This window comes from Arachis hypogaea, chromosome 20 (assembly GCF_003086295.3).
Source record: "Arachis hypogaea cultivar Tifrunner chromosome 20, arahy.Tifrunner.gnm2.J5K5, whole genome shotgun sequence".
NCBI lineage: Eukaryota > Viridiplantae > Streptophyta > Magnoliopsida > Fabales > Fabaceae > Arachis > Arachis hypogaea.
This window is the reverse complement of record NC_092055.1, coordinates 120,918,275-120,937,408: the sequence shown is the minus strand read 5'-3', so window position 1 is coordinate 120,937,408 and position 19,134 is coordinate 120,918,275. Positions and strand designations below refer to the sequence as shown.

Here is a 19,134-nt window from a genome sequence, read left to right as displayed (position 1 = left end):
ATGGTTAGGGACAGCTTGGTTTAGCCGCTTAGACCAGGATTTTATTCCTTTAGGCCCTCCTATCCACTTATGCTCAAAGCCTTGGGATCCTTTTTATTTGCCCTTGCCTTTTGGTTTTAAGGGTTATTGGCTTTTTGCTCTTGCCTCTTGGTTTTAAGAGCTTTTGGCTTTTTCTGCTTGCTTTTTCTTTTTCTTTCTTTTTTTTTTCGCCTATGTTTTCAGAATTTTTTTTTTCTGCAAGCTTTGTTCTTTGCTGCTTTTTCTTGCTTCAAGAATCATTTTTATGATTTTTCAGATTATCAAATAACATGTCTCCTAGTCATCATTCTTTCAAGAGCCAACATATTTAACATTCTTAAACAACCACTTCAAAAGACATATGCACTGTTCAAGCATACATTCAGAAAACAAGAAGCATTGTCACCACATCAATATAATTAAACTAAGTTCAAGGATAAATTCGAAACTCATGTACTTCTTGTTCTTTTGAATTAAAACATTTTTCATTTAAGAGAGGTGATGGATTCATAGGACATTCATATCTTTAAGACATAGTTACTAACTACTAATGATCATGTAATGAAGACACAAACATAGATAAGCACCATAACATAGAAAATCGAAAAAAATACAGAAGAAATAAGAGCAAGGAATGAATCCACCTTAGTGATGATGGCGTTTCAATGATGTTTTTGAGCTCTTCTATGTCTCTTCCTTGCCTTTGTTGCTCCTCCTTCATTGCTTTTTAGATCTTCTCTGATTTCATGAAGGATGATGGAGTGCTCTTGATGTTCCACCCTTAGTTGCTTCCAATAATTGTGTGGAAGAAAATGAATCCCCTGAGGTATCTCAGGGATCTCTTGATTTGCAGTCAAATGTTCTACCACTGAGCTATAGACCCTTGATGGAAGCTTTTGTCTTCCCTTTCCTCTTTCTAGAGGTTTCTCTGGCCTTAGGTGCCATCAATGGTTATGGAAAAAATAAAAAAGCTATGCTTTTACCACACCAAACTTAGAATGTTGCTCGCCCTCGAGCAAAAGAAGAAAGAATAGAAGAAGAAGAAGATATAGAGGAGATGGAGGGAGGTGTGTATTCGGCCATATGGGTGGGATTGGGTGGGGAAGAGATGTTGAATTTTGAAGGTAAGTGGGTGTAATGATGTGAGTGGTAAATGGAAAACAGAAGGGATGATCATGAATGGAAAGAGAGATGATGAGGTAGGTGGGGATCCTGTGGGGTTCACAGATTCTGAGATGATCCTGTGGGGTCCACAGATCCTGAGGTGTCAAGGCATTTACATCCCTGCACCAATTTAGGCATGTAAAATGCCCTTGCACACAACTCTGGGCGTTCAGCGCCAGGTTGGTGCCCATTTTGGGCGTTCAACGCCCCTTTACTGCCATTTCTGGCGTTGAACGCCAGAACCATGCTTGTTCTGGGCGTTCAGCGCCAGGATGCTCCCATTCTGGGCGTTCAGCGCCAGAACTATGCTCTGTTCTGGTGTTTGAACGCCAGACAGATGCTCCTCCAGGGTGTGATTTTTCTTCTGCTGTTTTTGATTCCGTTTTCAATTTTTATATTTATTTTGTGACTCCTCATGATCATGAACCTATAAAGACACATAATTAAGAAAAATATAGTTAGATAAATAAACATTGGGTTGCCTCCCAACAAGCGCTTCTTTAATGTCAATAGCTTGACAGTGGGCTCTCATGGAGCCTCACAGATGTGCAGAGCTTTGTTGAGACTCTCCAACACCAAACTTAGAGTTTGGATATGGGAGTTCAACACCAAACTTAGAGTTTGGTTGTGGCCTCCCAACACCAAACTTAGAGTTTGACTGTGGGGGCTCTGGTTGACTCTTGCTTGGAGAGAAGCTTTTTATGCTTCCTCTCCATGGTTGCAGAGGGAGATCCTTGAGTTTTAAACACAAGGGAGTTCTCATTCCATTGAAGGAATATTTCACCTCTGTCAACATCAATCACAGCTCTTGCTGTGGCCAGGAAAGGACTTCCTAGGATGATGGATTCATCCTCTTCCTTTCCAGTATCCAGGACTATGAAATCAGTAGGTATGTAAAGGCCCTCAACCTTTACTAATACATCTTCTACTTGTCCATAAGCCTGTTTTCTTGAGCTGTCTGCCATCTCTAGTGAGATTTTAGCAGCTTGCACCCCATAGATTCCCAGTTTCTCTATTACAGAGAGGGGCATGAGGTTTATTCCTGAACCAAGGTCACACAGAGCCTTAAAGATCATGGTGCCTATGATACAGGGTATTATGAACTTTCCAGGATCCTGTCTCTTCTGAGGCAATGTCAGTTGATCCAGATCACTTAGTTCATTGATGAACAAGGGAGGTTCAACTTCCCAAGTATCAATGCCAAATAATTTGGCATTCAGCTTCATGATTGCACCAAGAAACTTGGCAGTTTGCTCTTCAGTAACATCCTCATTCTCTTCAGAAGAGGAATACTCATCAGAGCTCATGAAGGGCATAAGGAGGTTCAATGGAATCTCTATGGTCTCTAGATGAGTCTCAGATTCCTTTGGTTCCTCAGAGGGAAGCTCCTTATTGACCACTGGACGTCCCAGGGGGTTTTCCTCCTTGGGCACGTCCTCTCCTCTCCTCACAGGTTCGGCCATGGCGCTTATGTCAATGGCCTTGCACTCTCCTTTTGGGTTCTCTTCTGTATTGCTTGGGAGAGTACTAGGAGGAATTTCAGTGATCTTTTTACTCAGCTGGCCCACTTGTGCTTCCAGATTCCTAATGGAAGACCTTGTTTCATTCATGAAACTTACAGTGGCCTTAGATAGATCAGAGACTAGATTTGCTAAATTAGAAGCATTTTGTTCAGAGTTCTCTGTCTGTTGCTGAGTTGATGATGGAAAAGGCTTGCTATTGCTAAACCTATTTCTTCCACCATTGTTAAAGCCTTGTTGGGGCTTTTGATCCTTCCATGAGAAATTTGGATGATTTCTCCATGTTGAGTTATAGGTGTTTCCATAAGGTTCACCTAAGTAATTTACCTCTGCTATTGCAGGGTTCTCAGGATCATAGGCTTCTTCTTCAGAAGATGCCTCTTGAGTACTGTTGGATGCAGCTTGCATTCCATGCAGACTCTGAGAGATCATATTGACTTGCTGAGTCAATATTTTATTCTGAGCCAATATGGCATTCAGAGTATCAACTTCAAGAACTCCCTTCTTCATAGGCGTCCCATTATTCACAGGATTCCTTTCAGAAGTGTACATGAACTGGTTATTAGCAACCATGTCAATGAGTTCTTGAGCTTCTGCAGGCGTTTTCTTTAGGTGAATGGATCCACCTGCAGAAGTGTCCAGTGACATCTTTGATAGCTCAGATAAACCATCATAGAATATATCCAGGATGGTCCATTCTGAAAGCATGTCAGAAGGACACTTTTTGGTCAACTTTTTGTATCTTTCCCAAGCTTCATAGAGGGATTCACCTTCTTTCTGTCTGAAGGTTTGAACATCAGCTCTAAGCTTGCTCAGCTTTTGAGGAGGAAAGTACTTGGCTAAGAAAGCCGTGACCAGCTTATCCCAAGAGTTCAGGCTGTCTTTGGGTTGAGAATCCAACCATAATCTAGCTCTGTCTCTTACAGCAAAAGGGAAAAGCATGAGCCTGTAGACTTCAGGATCTACTCCATTAGTCTTAACAGTATCACATATCTGCAAGAATTCAGTTAAGAACTGAAAAGGATCTTCAGATGGAAGTCCATGAAACTTGCAGTTCTGCTGCATCAGAGAAACTAATTGAGGTTTCAGCTCAAAGTTGTTTGCTCCAATGGCAGGAATGGAGATGCTTCTTCCATGTAAATTGGAATTAGGTGCAGTAAAGTCACCAAGCATTCTCCTTGCATTGTTGTTGGGTTCGGCTGCCATCTCCTTTACTTGTTCGAAATTTTCAATTAAGTTGTCTTTGGATTGTTGTAATTTAGCTTCTCTTAATTTTCTCTTCAGAGTCCTTTCAGGTTCTGGATCAGCTTCAACAAGAATGCCTTTTTCTCTGTCCCTGCTCATAAGAAAGAGGAGAGAAAAAGAAAAGAAGAGGAATGCTCTATGTCACAGTAAAGAGGATCCTTATTGTTAGTAGAAGAAAAGAGGAAGAAATTCGAACACAGATAGAAGAGGGGGGTTCGAATTTGGTGATGATGTGAGGAAGAGATGTTAGTTAATGAATGAATCAATAGAATAGGATGAGAGAGAGAGAGGGAATTTTCGAAAATTATTTTTGAAAAGGAGTTAGTGATTTTTGAAAATTGGTTTTTGAAAATGTGTTAGTAATTTTCGAAAATTAAGATTTAAAAATTAAAATAATTAATAAATTAAAAAGAAATTTTGAAAAAGAGGGGAGATATTTTCGAAAATTAGAGAGAGAGAGAGTTAGTTAGGTAGTTTTGAAAAAGTTAAGAAACAAACAAAAAGTTAGTTAGTTGGTTGAAACAAATTTTGAAAAAATAGGAAGTTAGGAGGTTAGGAAAGATATTTTGAAAAGATATTTTTGAAAAAGATAAGATGAGAAGATATTTTTGAAAAGATATGATAGAAATTAGTTTTTGAAAAAGATTTGATTTTTAAAACCTCAATTAATGACTTGATTCATAAGAAATCACAAGATATGATTCTAGAACTCAAAGTTTGAATCTTTCTTAACAAGCAAGTAACAAACTTCAAATTTTTTAATCAAAACATTAATTGATTATGTTATTTTCGAAAATTTGGTATAAAAATAAGAAAAAGATTTTTGAAAAATATTTTTGGAATTTTCGAAAATAACTAAGAATTTTGAAAAAGATTTGATTTTTGAAAAAGATTTTGAAAAAGATAAGATTTTCAAATTGAAAATTTGATTTGACTCATGAGAAACAATTTGATTTTAAAATTTTTTGAAAAAGTCAATCCAAATTTTCGAATTTGATGAGAGAAAAAGGGAAAGATATTTTTTTGATTTTTGAATTTTTATGATGAGAGAGAAAAACACAAAAAAAATGCAATGCATGAAATTTTTAGATCAAAACATGTGATGCATGCAAGAATGCTATGAATGTCAAGATGAACACCAAGAACACTTTGAATGTCATGATGAACATCAAGAACATATTTTTGAAAAATTTTTAATGCAAAGAAAACATGCAAGACACCAAACTTAGAATTCTTTAATGCTTACGCACTAAGAATTCAAGAATGCATATGATAAACATGAAAAGACACAAAACAAAAAATCATCAAGATCAAACAAGAAGACTTACCAAGAACAACTTGAAGATCATGAAGAATACTATGAATGCATGATATTTTCGAAAAAATACAAGATGCATATGCAAGTGACACCAAACTTATGATATGACTCAAGACTCAAACAAGAAATAGAAAAATATTTTTGATTTTTATGATTTTCTAATTTTTTTGGTAATTTTTTTCGAAAATTATATGAAAAAGAAAAAAATAAGGATTCCAAAATTTTTAATATGAATTCCAGGAATCTTGCATTCTTAGTCTAAAGCTTCAGTCCAGGAACTAGACATGGCTCACTAGCCAGCCAAGCTTTCAATGAAAGCTCCGGTCCAAAACACTAGACATGGCCAATGGCCAGCCAAGCTTCAGCAGGTGATTGAGGATCAGCAGCAGGTTGATTAGCAACACTATCTTGCTCTTGATAACAAATTGCAAGCCTCAGTCCAAATGAATTTAGACATGGCTTTACAGCCAGCCAGGCTTCAACATGCTTCATGAAACACTAGAATTCATTCTTAAAAATTCTGAAGCCATAGAATAATTTATTTTTGAAAACATTTTTTTATTTTTTTCGAAAACAGATGAGAGATTTTTGAAATTATTTTTGAAAAAGAAAAGAAAACAAAAAAGAAAATTACCTAATCTGAGCAACAAGATGAACCGTCAGTTGTCCAAACTCAAACAATCCCCGGCAACGGCGCCAAAAACTTGGTGCACGAAATTGTGATCTCCAGGCTTGAACAAATCCTGGTAATGGCTCCAAAGCTTGGTGCTCTGATCTTAATTCATAATTGTCACAACTTCGATACAACTAACCAGCAAGTGCACTGGGTCGTCCAAGTAATACCTTACGTGAGTAAGGGTCGAATCCCACGGAGATTGTTGGTATGAAGCAAGCTATGGTTACCTTGTAAATCTCAGTTAGGCAGATATAAAGTGATAATGGTGTTTTCGAATATTATATAATAAAATAGGGATAGAGATACTTATGTAATTCATTGGTAGGAATTTCAGATAAGCGAATGGAGATGCTTTTCATTCCTCTAGACATCCAGGGCTTTCCTGCTATCTTCATCCAATCAGTCTTACTCCTTTCCATGGCTGGCTTTATGTGATACATCACCACTGTCAATGGCTACTTTCGGTCATCTCTCGGGAAAATGATCCAATGCCCTGTCACGGCACAGCTAATCGTCTGGAGGCATCACCCTTGTCAATGGCTTCATCTTATCCTCTCAGTGAATAATATGCTCACGCACCCTGTCACGACACGGCTATTCATCTGTCGGTTCTCGATCATGCTGGAATAGGATTTACTATCCTTTTGCGTCTGTCACTAACGCCCTGCAATCGCGAGTTAGGAGCTCGTCACAGTCATTCAATCATTGAATCCTACTCGGAATACCACAGACAAGGTTTAGACCTTCCGGATTCTCTTGAATGCCGCCATCATTCTAGCTTACGCCACGAAGATTTTGGTTAGGAGATCTAAGAGATATTCATTCTAGCTTAATTCATGTAGAACGGAAGTGTTTGTCAGGCACGCGTTCATAAGGGAGAAGGATGATGAGCGTCACACATAATCATCACCTTCATCGCGTTCTTGGGTGCGAATGGATATCTTAGAAGCGAAATAAGAAGAATTGAATAGAAAACAGTAGTACTTTGCATTAATCTTTGAGGAACAGCAGAGCTCCACACCTTAATCTATGGAGTGTAGAAATTCTACCGTTAAAAATACATAAGTGAAGGTCCAGGCATGGCCGAGATGGCCAGCCCCCTAAAACGTGATCAAAGGATCATAAGGTAATCCAAAGATGCCTAATACAATAGTAAGAGGTCCTATTTATAATAAACTAGCTACTAGGGTTTACATGAGTAAGTATTTGATGTATAAATCCACTTCCGGGACCCACTTGGTGTGTGTTTGGGCTGAGCTTAAGTGTTGCACGTGCAGAGGCTATTTGTGGAGTTGAACGCCAGTTTTTGTGCCAGTTTGGGCGTTCAACTCTGGTTTTGGATCCTTTTCTGGCGCTGGACGCCAGATTTGGGTAGAAAGCTGGCGTTGAACGCCAGTTTACGTCGTCAATTCTTGGCCAAAGTATGGACTATTATATATTGCTGGAAAGCCCTGGATGTCTACTTTCCAACGCAATTGGAAGCGCACCATTTCAAGTTCTGTAGCTGCAGAAAATCAACTTTGAGTGCAGGGAGGTCAGAATCCAACAGCATCAGCAGTCATTTTTCAACCTCTGAATCTGATTTCTGCTCAAGTCCCTCAATTTCAGCCAGAAAATACCTGAAATCACAGAAAAACACACAAACTCATAGTAAAGTCCAGAAATATGAATTTAACACAAAATCTATTAAAAATATCCCTAAAAGTAACTAGATCCTACTAAAAACATACTAAAAACAATGTCAAAAAGCGTATAAATTATCCGCTCATCAGTTAGGTACATGATCTTCAGCTCTATCAACAATATTTGTTGCATCCCCTCTAACAAGCACAGTTCTCCTAGTCCTTCTTAGGCCTCCAACATTTAACCCAGGCCCACTGTTCTCACTCTACATCCCTTACTTATTAAACCTATCCCTCAGCACATGTTTTCTCCTAGCACCAGAGTATTTTCTAGTGACTATTTTTTTAGTAGTTCTAGGTGATATCTTTGGCCCACTGTCTACTGACTTAAGCCTTTTCTTCTTAACTACACCACTATTATTGCTTCTTTTAGGTGACATCCTCTCTTTAAGCTAATTCTTCTGCTTGTTTTTCTTCTTCAAACTATCATCACTGCTACTATAATTAGACTCATATCCAGGGGGAGGAGGCTTATAAGCCTCATCCTCAGCACTTTCATATCTACCATCAGAGGAAGATGATGATGAATCAGGGGATGGGCCTTACTGGAAACCACAACTTCCTCCCTAACTCCATCACCAACTACCTCTAGTAGATTCACAAGATGATTAAAGTAGATATAAAATTCATCTGTCTCCCTGTTCTTAATAATACCCTCTCTCAGTTCATTAATCTCTTTATCCCCGTTAATGGCATGAAGTCTAGACTCCAAATTAGAGGTAGTCATATTACACCAGTACATAGCGTTATACTCTAAGTAGCCTAATTCTTTAAACAAGGCCACCAAATAAAAATAATTAATCAGGTCAACATCTAATGGTGGAAACTTATGGACTTTTCCATCCAAATAGGTAAAAAAATTTTCACTATTCTTTTTAAAATTTCTCCCATGGTGAAACACGAGGGTAACCAGACATTTAGTTATCTGGGAAAATAAAAGAACTTTTGTTAAATTCTAATTAAAAAATTTAAACATGTAACACATTTTTTTAATCTCACATCAATATAAACACCGAATTCTAATAATATGTTCCAACTTTCTTTAATTTATTACATAAAAAAATTATTTTTTAACACATCTCTACACTTTATGTTATTTAAATACATAAAACTCATAGAACATGGTATCAGAAATAATATTTTAACCTTTCTAAACCCTACACCACAGCTGAATATAGATAACAATGGTTACTTGGCAAACTGAGGACCACACACAAAAATAGAGAAATGGACAATAGCGACACTAACCTTAATAATCTGTACTGTCTACAGAACCATTCAAGTTCCGCCAACAGCATCGTACAACCACTGGCAACTTTATTGTCAGAGAATTTCTCAGCAACCTTGTTAGCACTCACCACTGCCTCGATGGAGAAGAAGGTTTTTTTGTTAGGGTTTAGAAAGTAATTGTAATAGAAAGTCAATAAATTTTTATGAGAAAACATATAAAGCACAAAACGAAATAACTTTTGGAGAGGTCAAAACGACGTCGTTAGTGTGACGTGGAAGAGGACAGATAAGCCCCTGTCCTTTCCAACAAACCACGTGGGCTTCCATCTTCTACCTAACCACCTAGCCATCCACCTCATCCGTTTACCTAGACACGTCAGTAATTTCTGTTAATCTTTCGTTGTAAAAGTGATAGAAGGACTGTGTTGGCAGTCGGAGCACAAGATCAGAGTCCAAAACGGATAATTTTTTAGTCAAGTATCGCATTATTATTCGGATAAATAAACATGGGTCGAGTTGGTAGTTTACTCAACAGAAAACACCAATGTTCTGAAAATCAGTTTGAACCGGTCGAACCGGGAATCGTTGGTAAATACGGTTCGGACAGAAGGTAAAACCGTCAAATTCAAAAACCGTAGTTGGATTGTTGAACCGGCCAGGAACCGGTCGGTCGAACCGACCCGTGATCCGGCCGATTTTTGAATTTTGCCAAAAAAACGCACGCATTTTGACTTGGCCCCTAAAAGGTGAACCCTAGGACTCCTTCACGCAGACACCCACACTGCATAGAGCCACTCTCGAGCCTCCCCTCCAGCCCTCCACTCTCACCTTTTGCTTTCACCACGTCCAGTCTCCACCGCGAGCTTCCGGCGCAACCTCCGTCCAACCACCGCCGCCGTCGCAAGGTCCTTGGAAGTCACTCACCGTCGCAAGTTTCTCTCAGCCAGCTTTCCGTTCGCGCAGCCAGCTTTCCTTTCAGCCGTCGAAATCGCAGCCACCGCCAGCGCCAGTTGCCGTCGCGCAGTCTTCTCGCTGACGCCAGCTCTGTTTGACCCTTCCACCCCAGCCATTGTCCCTGTCGCCACCAGCTCTGCACTCTTCCGTGTCTTCCACTAACCCTAGCTATAAATTTTGTTTTTTTTAATAATAATTGTTGAAGCATTGATTTATTGTCGGTTCTAAACCTTGCTGTTGATTGCTTGAAGCATGATTAATTGTTGAAGTATTGATTAATTGTTGGTTCTAAAGTCTAAATATAGTTGTTGATTGCTTGAAGCATGATTAAATGATTAATTGTTGAAACTGATTGCTTGAAACATGATTAATTGTTGAAGCATTGATTAATTATTGGTTCTAAAGTCTAAACCTTGTTGTTAATTGCTTGAAGCATGATTAATTGTTGAAGCATTGATAATTGATTAGTTGTTGGGTGCTAAACCTTAATAATTAACATTTTTGCTTAATTAGATCCTTATATATGCACACACGCAAGCTAAGATTAAAGTATTTATAGTTTTCTATATCTGTGTGTGCAGGGTTGCATGCAATTATCCACACGAGAACATAACATTCAAGATAGATGAGAGTAGCAGCAACCCTAATTACTTCCCATTTGTGATATGGTATCAACAGGGAATTAGAGACATAACTGCTGTCCAGCTTTGTGAGGTATACTATATATATATACACATTCTCCTACTTCTAAAATATTCTGCTGAATCAAGTAATTAACGTCAAGAGTAGTTGAAATTTGAGTCTTCAACATCTTATACTAATGCTACTATCCTATGTAATGAAATAGTGGTTATTGTTGTGACTCAAAAAATTATTTTTCATCGTATATATTACATTGGAATCACTAAATAGACACCCTCACAAAAACCATTACTGGAAACTTTTTATTGTGTTATATATATGTAAGAATTAAGTTCCTAGTATATAATTATGTATAAAATATTATTGAACAATTAGTCAGTAATATTTAAAAATGTTAGTTAAAAATATTGTATTAGACTATTAAACTAAAGGCGTTAAACTGTTGACTAAAAGTGTTAGTTAATATGAATTAAAATTGTTGACTCCTAAATTTTTTTCATTGTGGACGGTACTAGCAGCTAGTATTATTGATCATACATATAACTATTATGCAAATTGAGAATTTTGAGTGCAAGCTGCTAGATCGGAGCCATGGTGCAGTGTGGAGTAGCACCTGCGGCATTGATGGCATTGATTAGTTGATTAGTTGATTATTGTTCATGAAAGCATGCATGTTCAATAACCATTATAGAGTTTCCATATCACCTGCAGATTTGTTGTCTGCATATATTGTAATATGAAATGAAATTTTAGCAAGAGACAACTTTGGATGTCTGGTGTCATTGATTTATATGACTTTGTTTGGTGATGTTCGTTTTAGATACATAAACAGGAACTTTGGATGGTATTTTTTCGCAAAATATATTTATATTATATTTTATTTTATTATAAAACGATTTTTTAGTTCAACTACGGTCGAATCGATTGAACTTATAAACCAATAAACTAATAATTAGAACGATTTGATGATCGGTTCGATTTTCAGAACCTTAGAAAACACCTCCTCTTCCTTAGTCTTCTTTCTCGTTGTTCAGACAAAAAAAAAAAAATTGAAAATTCTAAAACCATTAGAAGTAGAAAAAAGTTATCTAGTGTATCTAGTTCTCTCTTGGCTCAAACTTTACCCCTATTTCCCTACTAGAAATAGAACGATATATCTAGAATCTAGAATTCCCTACCCTTTTAGTTTCTGATTGTATTTTTTTTGTTTCATATTATTTCATTAAAATTATTTTAATATATTTTTCACCGGTTTCCCTCCACAGATCTCTAAAATTCCCTCGCATCCCCAACCCTAATTTTTTTTTTTTTTGTGTTTTTTTGGGGCGTTTGATCGTCTTCACTATCACTTCATCTTACCCATTTCTGTTTTTCAAACTACACACTTTTTCTTTCGCTATTTGTAACCACATCCATTTTTTTAACCTTCTTACACACGCCGGTCGTTCTAGAACCTTCCTGAACTTTGTCTCTCTTATCCTTCATGGACCACCACCAACCACCACCACCACCACCACCGCATCCTTGCCATGCCTGAGCTCCGTTCCCGACAACGCACAACGAACAATAACAAAGAACTGTTAGGCGCTGCTGATCCGAATCCGATTGTTCTGCCGGACCCGCCGGTGGCCGGAGGATCCAAACCGAGGAAGAGAACATCTGTTGCTGCACCGAACAGGAGGAATCGGAGGCAGAAAAACGCGATCGCCGCTGAAGCCTCGGCCGATGAAGTTGGGAAAGTTGTGAACGACGTTGCAATCAAGAAGAACAAGAACAACGCTGGAAGTATTAGGGTTTTGAGGGAGGAGGACATGGATGATTACGATAGCGGCGGTCGAAGCGCCGACAAGGCTCCGGGAGCTGAAGAGGAAGGAACCACTGCTCCAGTCCCAGAGAAGGTTTGTTGCAGTTTTTTTTACACATGCATGAAACTGTTATTGTCTCTTTTAAGAGTCTCGTTTTCGGAATGATATTGAGAAAGAAGCGAATACAAAGAAGGAAACTTCAGATTAATAAAGGGGCTAGTATTTTCTAAGAATAGGTTTTTGTTATTTCTCTAAGAACTGGGAAAAAGTAACCCCTTTTTTGGTTTATAACAGGTCCAGGTTGGTGGTTCACCGATGTACAGGGTTGAAGGAAGACTTGGGAAGGGAGGGTTTGGACAGGTTTATGTTGGTCGTCGCGTTGGAGCCACTAGCTACGGTGATCGAACTGGTGCTGGGGCTATTGAGGTTTGATACGAGTGACATTGTTGCGGTTATGAAGTTATATAGTTATTTGTTATGATGTTATTCTTATTGTTCTTTAAATAACTGCAGGTAGCGTTGAAATTTGAACACAGAAGCAGTAAGGGTTGTAATTATGGACCCCCATATGAGTGGCAGGTTTACAAGTAAGTCCTTCTTCTTCTTCTTCTTCTTCTTCTTCTTCTTCTTCCTGAATTTATCCTGTTAGCTGTCTCTGCTGATGCGTTACATAATTATTGAATGGATATAAATAAGAGTGTGATACATGCTCAAGAGGGTATTTTTGGCATTTTAAAGCTAAGCTTATCATAGTGTTAACTTTGCTGTTTTATTACATCTTGTAGTGCATTAGGTGGCAGTCATGGTGTTCCCCGAGTTCATTACAAAGGGCGGCAAGGTGATTACTATGTTATGGTATGTCTTCTTAGGTTTCTCTTTTGTTTCCCCATCTTCTAGGAGTTTGTGGTGTTTCTTTATATGTTCATAACATGATGTTGCATGCAGGTTATGGATATGCTTGGCCCTAGTCTATGGGATGTCTGGAATAACTACTCACACACGTAAGGATTTCTCAGAAATGCTGAAATAGTGTGTCTTAATTCTCTTACTGTCGTGAATATTAGATTGCTAACCTTGACTACTCCTTTTGGATTTAGGATGTCCACTGAAATGGTGGCATGCATTGCGATTGAGGCTATCTCTATATTGGAGAAGATACATTCGAGAGGGTGATATCCATCTTCCTGATTCTGTTTATGATTTTTGTCTACATTTTTTTGGGGAACTAATTGGCTAGTGCTTTTAGACAAGTAAAATTTGATTTATTTAAAATATCTGAAGTCTCAAGTCTAGCATATTCTGGTGTTTTTGTCTCCAAAAGAAAGGTGTCATCATTATGTTACCATTATTGCAGGTATGTTCATGGTGACGTAAAGCCTGAGAACTTTTTGCTTGGCCCACCGGGAACGTCAAATGCAAAGAAGCTGTTTTTAGTTGATCTTGGATTAGGTAAACATATCGCATTATCCTTGAATATTTCATACTACATTATAAATGAAGGTATTCCTGACTTCTCATGAAGCTTCATATTGGTTTTACATCCATTTTCTATGCAGCAACTCGATGGCGTGATAGTTCTACCGGACTTCATGTTGAGTATGATCAGCGTCCAGATGTATTTAGGTAATTTGCTTGTTTGTTTCACTATAAGCCTTAGTGTTAGTGAACATGTGCATTCTTACTGGTTTTGTGTACTGTATTCTTGCCACAGGGGTACAGTTCGTTATGCTAGTGTGCATGCTCATCTTGGTAGAACTGGTAGCAGGAGAGATGACTTAGAATCTCTTGCTTACACACTTGTGTTCCTTCTTCGTGGTCGGCTTCCTTGGCAAGGATTTCAGGTTTTTCATGGTTTCAAATTTTGTCATGTTAGTCTTACAAATTAGTGAAATTGCATGGTTGTCATGAAAGTGTTGGTGCAGGGAGAAAACAAAGGATTTCTTGTTTGCAAGAAGAAGATGGCCACTTCTCCAGAAACTTTATGTTGCTTTTGTCCTCAACCTTTCCGGCAGTTTGCTGAATATGTGGTGAATTTGAAGTTTGATGAAGAGCCAAATTACGCTAAATACATATCCCTTTTTGATGGAATTGTAGGTCCAAATCCAGCCATCAGGCCAATAAACACTGAGGGTGCACAAAAGGTACTTAAAACACCATTACTGCTTTAGAATGACTATTTTTGCTGATTCAAAGTTTGACTTTGTTGTCTTTTCTCTGGCCCTGTGGTGTGAAGCTTATATGTCAGGTTGGACAAAAGCGAGGACGAGTGGCAATGGAAGAGGATGATGATGAACAACCAAAGAAGAAGGTCAGAATGGGAATGCCTGCAACGCAGTGGATTAGTGTTTACAATGCTCGCCGACCAATGAAGCAAAGGTTTTTACTTGATTTGAATGGTTTTTTCCGGTTGATTTTAGAAGCTTTGGGTTTATTTTATTTCTACATATTTTTTTAATATAAATATAATCTTGGGGTATAGGTACCATTACAATGTTGCTGATGTGCGACTTGCCCAACACATTGATAAGGGAAATGAGGATGGGTTATATATCAGTTGTGTAGCTTCTTGTTCTAATCTCTGGGCACTCATTATGGATGCTGGCACTGGTTTCACTTCTCAAGTTTACGAACTATCTCCCTATTTTCTTCACAAGGTTTGTTAGCTTACGTTATGTATCGAGCTGATTAGAAATTTGGGACCTAACTGTAATTGAGTGAACTATGGGTTTTGTATCTAACTTGCCTAGCTGGAAAGTGAGTGAGAGAGAGTGAGCATTCTGTTATGAGAGAGAGGTAGGAACTATAAAGGGTTGTGGGAAGTAGTGAGAGGCCATGGAAAAATAGGGAAAAGATAGGGATCAGACTCTTAGGAGAGAATCTGGTCTCTTGAATACCTGATATCTTTGCTTTATCTTCCTTTTACTAAATAATAACAAATACTGGGAAATTGGATGATATCTCACTGATATCACTAATCCCCTTTGCCATTCTCTTACTGTTTCATTCTTCTAGTTAGACTAGATGCCAGGTTCTTACAGCTTACCAATTGTTGTATTGTGCATCTGATTCTGGTGAATTTGAGATCTCACTGATGTTCTGTACTGAATTTGGTTTTTTGCTAGATGCAAGCTGACAGACTTCAAATTTATTTTTCTTTTTTAATTTTTAAAAAAAATATATACAGGAATGGATTATGGAACAGTGGGAGAAAAATTATTACATCAGTGCTGTAGCTGGAGCTAATAATGGAAGTTCTTTGGTTGTAATGTCTAAAGGTAATATAGTTGAAACTTCTTTAGGGATTGTGCTTGGGATGGAAATATTGGCTTGAATTTTGTTGATAATTTGTTTTGGATAAATTAGCATTTTAGCCAGTAGTATTGTGTATAAACTTTTTTCTCACTTTTCTTGTTTGCTTGTTCCTTTTAGGGACCCATTACTTGCAACAATCCTATAAAGTCAGTGATTCATTTCCATTTAAGTGGATCAACAAAAAGTGGAGAGAAGGATTTTATGTCACTGCTATGGCTACTGCTGGCAGTAAATGGGCAATTGTAATGTCCCGCGGTGCTGGATTTTCAGATCAGGTCTTTTCTCCTGTCAAAATTATCTTAAACTGAAATTCCCTGTGACATTGAAGATTGCCATCTGATGAATATACTTTTCTTTCCAAACTAAATGTTAGGTTGTGGAGCTTGATTTCCTGTATCCTAGTGAAGGGATTCACCATAGGTGGGATGGTGGTTATCGAATCACCTCAACTGCTGCAACATGGGACCAAGCTGCTTTTATTCTTAGTGTCCCAAGAAGAAAACCATCTGATGAAACTCAAGAGACGCTACGCACATCTGCTTTTCCCAGTACTCATGTCAAGGTTAGTAGTACACCTGACTTAATCCAGTGTGTTTAGCCGATCTTATGTGCTTATATTTGATATTCTGTGTATTCAGGAAAAATGGGCAAAGAACCTGTACATTGCGTCTGTTTGTTATGGAAGAACAGTTTCATGAAGTGCTGAAGATTTGTTTGAGATTCAGCTGGTATCATTTTGACATCTTATTCTTACGTCTGCCACATGGAAGTGAAGATCCTCTCACAAATTTTGCTGAACAGTGAAGTTTGGCATGGATGTATGATAAACCTTTTTTAATCGTCGCCATCACATATCATATGATGCAATACCTTGCACTGTATTTCAACTGCATGAAAAAATGCTTAGGAGCAAAACTTGGTCTTTCATGCCTGTTGTGACATGTCTTTTGACATAAAGCTTGTATAGATCTAAACAGTAGTTAAATTAGTATGTTGAAGGCATGTGGAAAGCTTAGGTTTTTTTTAGCAATGGTTTTTTGAAATATGCTAGCTACTACGGGTTAGGAGTCAGAACTGAACAATTTATGCAGTGCAGGCTTGTATACTGGGGTCCTTTTTATGCCTTCTTTTAACTTAAACCTACTGGGCTTCTGGATGTCTGAATTTGACTTTAAAGGCAGAAAATTTGTACACACTTGCATCTGATTATCACTTTTAATCATTGTATTCACAATATTATTGTTACTTTTTTTCATTTTGGTGATGAATTATATATTTATCAGTGAACTCTAACCATTCTTTTGGTTTGTGGGTTCATCTCATGAAATGTAAATCAGTAAATGTGTTTATTCTGATTGAAGTGAAGGACGAGGATGAGGATGTTCTATTAATCTATTTATTATCTTCAAAGTAAAATATATTCCTCAATACTCTTTTATTTTTTCACTGCCAGTTTTGCTTGTTATTTAATACTATACCATGGCTTTTTCAGTTGGGAAAGTTCACAGTATTGACATGTGTCTATTATTATTTTCCAATGGGAACTAAGTAGCCATGAGTTGGTTACTGTTGAAAATATAGCTATCCATTTGTAAGTTATATGTTCTAACCACTTTTTACTTCCAGTATCCAAAGTTGGCATTGGCTTCCCCTGGTCAGTCATTATGTGACTGTGCTTCTGCTTGATTCTTTGTGCATCAAACATTGAAAGATGCGGATTGTATCTGGATATTAGAAGTCGGCTAATTGGAAGCTCATCTTTGGTGAATAACTTGTTTGTACCACTTGATTGATTTGTGTATGACTGAGATTTCTTGGCGATTATAAGCAGGTATCTGATTCTGCTATATCATTTTTGTTATTATTGTTAATCTTTTTCATGCTATGCCATTGATATATTGTATTTTGATCTTGATGTGTTCTATGTGTATGAATAACATATTTGATGGTCATTTGATCTAATGCTTCCAAATTTCAATTTCTTGCATTTTGGTTGACTATGTTTTGTTTTATTTCTTATTTGCTCATTGTTTCGGTTTGCTGTTAATCTAAGGATTTCTGGATGGTTCAATAACCTGAGGCTGGTGAAACTTGTGGATTTGTAATTGTCCGTAGAAAATGAATATGTTGCTGGAAAAAATCCATAAATGGAAACTTGAAGTGCTCAAGGGTGTGAAGATTCAGGAACTATTTACTGCATGTGATTCTTTACCTTTGGAAAGACAAGGTGACTGACAATCTCAATTTATTATCTTTATTGTCAGTTTTGAAAATTCCCATATTCCAAGTGAGTTTTGTCTTCAAATAGTAATAATAATGATAATAATTATAAGGAAATGGAAAAAATTCCCTTAGTCACTATTGTCACTATTAAAAATCTTAAATTAAAGTGTTAACCGCGATCCACTATTGTCACTATTATGTAGGTTAAAGTGCATCGTATGCATGATCTTTGAAACCATTGTTCCATTGAAGTATTTATACTGGAGAGATCTGGGGAATCCAGTTACGCTGCCTTAGCTGGTATTTGAAAGTTCATATTGCAAATTCCATATTTGGTTTTCTATTTGCACAGTTTGAAACCATGGTTTGAACAACACGACATTATTCTAGATTTCAACCAAACTATTATCTGAGTTACGAGGGAATCAAAATATTTACCTTCTATGATTTCTATACTGATGTATTGGACTCTGGAATTCCCAACTCCGTGGTGAGCTATATTTCTGAGGAAGTGCAACAAATTTGTAATATTCTAAACTGGCTCAACATATTCTTTAGTCTCTGGTATATAAGGACACAACTGCTATCATCTCTTTTCAAAATTCAACTTTTCCAAATTTTCCTAAAAAATTTGTGCAGTACAAAATAACCCAGCGCAAAATATAGAATCTAAATGAAGTAACTGTAGCACTTACCCCTCAGACATTATGGGACACTGAAATTGTTAAAATTAGATTAACTGCAATAATACTGCAGTAGGTTCAGGCGTAATCTAACGAGGCAAGTCCAACTATATATTATAATTCCCAGGCTGGCACCAAATTTATATAGGCATTATTATAACAGGTAACGAAAGAAGGGAAAGAATCCATACAGGTTTCATATTTCCTTCACTGCTTCGGTACTTGGTCACTTTCAGTCTCTATTTCCTAAGTGAATATCATCCAAATGTCATAAAGCAACTTAGCATAAAAGTTTTATTGTGATATATTTTTTGGTTTATGTAGTGTTCATATAATTTCTTTAAAGGGTGTTTTAAGTTACAGGCCATTTCCACCGCAACTAAACAAATTCCTGTTCGAGACATTTTAATGCAATACTATAATCACTTGGGAACACACTGATGAGCATATTATGTTTTACATGGCTAATTAATTCAATTTTTTGTTGATAAAATCTTTAATATTGGTAAATATTGATTTTTCACTTATTTACAAAATGTTTAATTTTTTATATAGTTGTAACTCAAACAAATGAGTGCATAATGATATTGTTTCGAGAGTTATCTGAAATGTTGGTTTGAGCCTGAGCGGGAGGTCCAGATTCCTTTTGAGGCAGTGTCTAA

The 19,134-nt window shown here is 37.3% G+C and overlaps 1 protein-coding gene and 1 non-coding gene across 3 annotated transcripts; both read left to right on the top strand.

Annotated features, from left to right (window-relative positions):
* The first annotated feature begins 3,404 nt into the window (after window positions 1-3,404).
* LOC112787008 (small nucleolar RNA R71) lies at window positions 3,405-3,512 on the top strand. The gene has a single exon (XR_003194447.1). It is a non-coding gene; the product is annotated as a small nucleolar RNA R71 (small nucleolar RNA).
* A 7,959-nt stretch (window positions 3,513-11,471) lies between these two features.
* On the top strand, window positions 11,472-18,326 carry LOC112786834 (casein kinase 1-like protein HD16). Of its 2 annotated transcripts, XR_003194348.3 has the most exons (19): window positions 11,472-12,347; window positions 12,549-12,680; window positions 12,768-12,841; window positions 13,040-13,109; window positions 13,200-13,255; window positions 13,352-13,423; window positions 13,609-13,703; window positions 13,811-13,877; window positions 13,966-14,095; window positions 14,177-14,395; window positions 14,488-14,630; window positions 14,734-14,908; window positions 15,439-15,529; window positions 15,684-15,841; window positions 15,940-16,128; window positions 16,205-16,384; window positions 17,193-17,397; window positions 17,620-17,793; window positions 17,993-18,326. XR_003194348.3 is itself a non-coding variant. In XM_025830199.3 (16 exons), the coding sequence occupies exons 1-16, from the start codon at window positions 11,979-11,981 to the stop codon at window positions 16,262-16,264; spliced, it is 2,100 nt and encodes a 699-aa protein (XP_025685984.1). In that variant the 5' UTR covers window positions 11,472-11,978; the 3' UTR covers window positions 16,265-16,821. The 2 variants fall into 2 exon arrangements, 1 of the variants encoding a protein (XP_025685984.1); XM_025830199.3 differs by lacking the exons at window positions 17,193-17,397; window positions 17,620-17,793; window positions 17,993-18,326 and having other exon boundaries at window positions 16,205-16,821.
* The last annotated feature ends 808 nt before the right edge of the window (window positions 18,327-19,134 follow it).